The sequence below is a fragment of the Sinocyclocheilus rhinocerous genome, unplaced genomic scaffold (genome assembly GCF_001515625.1).
Source record: "Sinocyclocheilus rhinocerous isolate Xijiao unplaced genomic scaffold, SAMN03320098_v1.1 scaffold1198, whole genome shotgun sequence".
NCBI classification, from domain to species: Eukaryota; Metazoa; Chordata; class Actinopteri; order Cypriniformes; family Cyprinidae; genus Sinocyclocheilus; species Sinocyclocheilus rhinocerous.
In genome coordinates this window covers 1122981-1127541 of record NW_015649585.1, presented here as the reverse complement: position 1 = coordinate 1127541, position 4561 = coordinate 1122981, and the positions used below count along the sequence as shown (strand labels likewise).

The 4561-nt window shown below is 34.7% G+C and overlaps 1 protein-coding gene across 7 annotated transcripts in view; it reads left to right on the top strand.

The window, feature by feature from the left end:
- Positions 1–4561, top strand: part of LOC107710851 (fibroblast growth factor receptor 1-A) — a 57937-nt gene that overhangs the window by 12375 nt on the left and 41001 nt on the right. For all 7 annotated transcript variants that reach the window (XM_016515715.1, XM_016515712.1, XM_016515713.1 and 4 more), the window contains exon 2: positions 480–642. In XM_016515715.1, the coding sequence (XP_016371201.1) occupies positions 549–642 (94 nt within the window). In that variant the 5' untranslated portion in view covers positions 480–548. The remainder of the gene's footprint in view (positions 1–479; positions 643–4561) is intronic.

Below are 4561 nucleotides of genomic sequence, written 5' to 3'. Positions count from 1 at the left end.
TATATATATAAAACATTGATCTATGCAGCTTATGCATCAGATGAGCTTTACAGGAATTTTTCTGTCAGGGATGCTTTTCTATTCTCAACTTTTGTCTACAATAAAAAAAAATAAACTGTAAGATTTATATTGTTAGTTAATGTCCTTAGTGTGAATTTGTACAATTCCTCAGTTCAAGTTACTCTAAAGAGATAATTAGCAAATTTGTTAGTATGATTTATGATTCTGAGCAGAATGTTTGCATAGTAATGATCGTGTGAGTGGAGAAAAATATTAACCAAATAACATCATTGCCTTTGTTTAACAATCCAGTCAAATCCAGATGGTTGCATTCAAGTCCCGTCCAATGTTATTTCCAACTGAATATACTGTTTCACTGAAATGTCACATTATGAAAGATTCATGTTGTCTTTAATCATTAGTTGTGAATATTCTTAATTGTTTTGCTTTCTGCTGTTGTCTCTCCATCTTACACCCAGTGCTGATGTCCTAGCTGTTTTTTATGGAGAGCTGGGCTGGATGCAGAGTTCAGATGTAGAGAATCCTTGATGATGATGATGAAGAAGACCATGTTGCTGCTGATCGCTGTACTTCTAACTCAGGCTCTTCAGTCCCAGGGCAGACCAGCCACCCAAGATGAGAGTAAGTCTTTTTTGTAGTACTCTTGTTGTATTGTGAAGATGAGTTAATAATAAACCATGTCTCAGACACTTTGCAATTAAGCAACCTGAAATAGTTTTTAAATTGGTCATATCCTACACTTTCATGGCAGTTTTTTCTATTTTTCCCTCTTTAATCCACTTAATGTTGCTTAAGGTTTCTTTCACCAAAAACAAGTGTGATTGTTTTCCACCCTCTGTCTGAGCCTAAATTAAACAGACTGTATGTTGCAACAGTATCATTAGGATTTCTTCATATAAATGTACATCAGTAAGGTTTCACAGTGACCTAATGTTAAGCTTATATGCAGGTATATGTCTGCATAATACATCAAACAATTTTCTTCTTCTTAGTATTCACGGTGAAAAATGTGATTTAACCAATTCCAAGTAAATTTTTAAGTTAAACGAGATTTAACTCGGGTGTTTAAAACCATTCAAGTTGAAGTAATTTGTGCATCCAGTTTGATACTTAAAAATTGTAAAAAAAATAAATAAATAAAAAAAAAAAAAATGGTATGCCGTGTTCTTATTCTTAAGAGCAAATAAGATGCTGTCCCCATTAAAACAAGTTTGATTATGTTGAAATTGTACAATACAATTGTATAGCTATGTTGTATGACTATATGCACATTCTCAAACCATATTCATAACTCTAATATGCTGTGTGTACGTGGTGTGCCAAAGGGGAAACACATTCTACACAGCTGTGGAGGTTTACACTTGGATACCATTCGTTCTCCATTTCCACCTCATATCCAAAATAGTCATTTAAAACCCTAAGGACTTTCATGCATTACAGTTTTTTACGATTGCTTAAGCACAATTTTGAAAACAGGGCCCGGTTTGTCAAAACACTACACACAATTAGCACAACCCTACAGCAAAGTAGCACAACACTTCAGATCATTTGCAAAATGGAACACTTTTGTCAAAACTGAGTTGTGCAAATCTAGCCTTGTGTTTTGCTCCTTGAGTGTAAGGTTTTGCTAATTGTTGGAAACGTTTAATTTTAGCGTGTAAGCAATCGTAAAAAACTGTAAGTCATAGACAGAGAGTGAAAAAGGGAAACGGGTTGAAAAAAAAAAACACCAGCTGAAATAAAACCCTGAAAAATGTGTCCTTTGGCAGCATTCCAGCTGAGTGAGTGCCTGTGGCTCTCACAGGCCCAAACGTGCTTCCGTAGCTTCATCATCGTCTTTTGGATTTCGGAAACACAGTGTTCCCAGGAGACTTCTAAATGCCTTACATTACAGTTACCAGTATTATAAAGCGAACGGTCACTTCTGCTCTGGCAGTTTGTGGAGGCTTTAAATAAACACAGTAGGTTTGAATTTATCCCAGATCTGGAGGTGTGAAATAGCTGCCATCTGTACCCTCCGGCTATGCAAAAATACCTCACTTTTCTCTTCCCCCACTATCTCTCTCTCTCCCTCCCCGTTGTCTCGCCATCCTCCTTTTGTAATGAAAAGGTATTTGTTGTCAAGAGTTGACTACTGGAGACGCTATAAATTACTGCTTTTAAAAGAAGACACCGAAAGTACTCCGCCCTGTGGTGCTATTCCACAGTGGAGATCGTGTTTCTGGGAAAACGAAGCACGTTTACTTGTGGTTGAGTGCAGAGTTGTGAGACCTATGGGTAGAGAGCATAGACCTATGAAGTACTCTTCATGAAAAGTTGAATTGCATGAGAAAACTGGTAAATATTACCAAGAACGCAGATTTATTCCTGTAGACTCATTGCTGGTTTAACAAATTGGGGGCTCGTCCGGGATATAAGTTATTTCGTTGATTTCTGACTATTTTGGTAATATATTTCAGTTTCTGGCTATTTGTTTGAATACTTCCCTAAAAAGATTTTGTTGTGACTATAATGTAAGGAGGAAAACCCAACCCAACCTAAATGTGATGGATTACCTTTTACCCACTTAATGCTTGACAGCCAAATGGCCAGGCATGCTGATACCCTCTACACGTTTCCTCTACTCCTCCTCTCCCTTCTTCCTCCTGTCAGGACAGAGAGCACTTTTCCCTCTCTCCCCTCAGGCCTCCTGTGGTGTAAATGATAGTTTCAGCTGTTGATGAGTGACTGACACTCCAGCATTTGGTTACATTTGTTTTTTCCCTAGGTGGGAATACAACCTACACAAACAACAGGATTTCCTTAAGTAGTGTTTCAAATTTGTCTAAAGACTCTTAAATGGTTTGGGATCAGAAGACTTTCAAAGGCCCAAAATGTATTTAATTGAAAGTGGAAATAAAAATCTAAATCTAATATAAATGTGGACTTATTTGCAAGTCATTCAAAAATGTTCCTTTTTCCTTTTGTACAAATTAATGTTACACCTTTATAACTTCATATATGGTTAATGCTGATAAAATGTGGTTTTGTTAGTTTTATTTTAGTTTTGTTTATATACTAATATAGTATTTGTTTTAGCTCTTTTCCAGTTTAGTTTTACTAAATGTTTTAATAATTTTGTTGCGTTTTATTTTTTTTTGTTGTTTATATTTCTATTTAGCTTTAGTGCATTTTTGTTTCAGTTTTAGTTATTTTAGTACTTTAGAAATTTTTTATTTCAGTTATTCACTGGAGCAACATTTCTAATTTTAATTTTTTAAATTTAAGTTGATCTAATATTTATATTTTATTTTATTTAACTTTGTTTCAATTTCTTTCAAAATATTTTAAAAGTTTTAAAGTATTTTTAATAATTTAACAGTATCAACACTATTCTGTTAACCTCCAAAGAGCCAAGCACACACTACAAGACTCAAGCTGATTGTCTTTGTTTTGGTAGGTGTCTGTGGCAATATAACATGCTCCAACTAGTCATGGATGCTATGACAGATTTCAAACCAGTTTCATACTTCAAACTACGGTTGGGCGATATTTCAATAACGATAATTTTCGCGATATAATTTTCCTCAATAAAACGATATGAAGAGTTCGATAAATGTTCGATATAATGTTTATGCGCCAAAAGCAGAACGAAACACGGACCGTTTATCCGTTCGGATCAAAGTTCAAACTGCCGCGCGGCGCGAGCTCACTAGAGCAGATGTGTTTACCCATCATTTACCATGGATTTACTGTAGTAACACTCACTGCACCATGGTATTGTGGCAGAAATTTGGGATATTCACACTGAATTTTATTAAAGGAGTAATGGTATATAACTGTAGCATGTATTTGTGATTACGCTATAGCATGTGTGCATTTATACTGATTTTTTTTAGACTACTGTTTTTCATACAAATAGGCTACCTAAAAACCATATATTTATATTCTATATGTGTGGTTTTAACTGTGTTTATCATGATTTAAATGTATGCTACTATGGGAGACCAATGCTTAATTAAAAAACAAAAAAAACAACAAAAAAAACTTGGTCAGAATAAATGTAACCATATAAAACGGAGATTGCTACAATTTTTTACAGATGTTACTGATTTTGATAATGAAAAAAAATTTACCTCCGCATCCTAACTCAAGCTACTATCAAATATGCATTTCTAAGAGACAAAAAAACGTGATATTATTATTATTAATATTATCAGGCAACCCAAACCTGTTTCTTTATTTGAAACAATATCACTCATTAGAACATGCAGAAACTAAGAAATAAATTTTTCTATTTAGATATTTATTTTGTTAAATCATTATAATGAGCCCAAATTAATGGTCTGGTTTCTACAACTTTCACTTTAGAGAAAAAAATCTAGCTTTAAACTTGAAAGAAAGAAATATTTGACATTTATCGTGATAAATTAGCAATATCACTCGAGTACGAGAGCGATACCGGCTCTATATCAGCATGGCTGTGATTAGGCCAGAGGCATGAGTGCCGGAGGCAATCACAGCCGCTGATATAGAGCCGGTATCGCTCGAGTACGAGAGT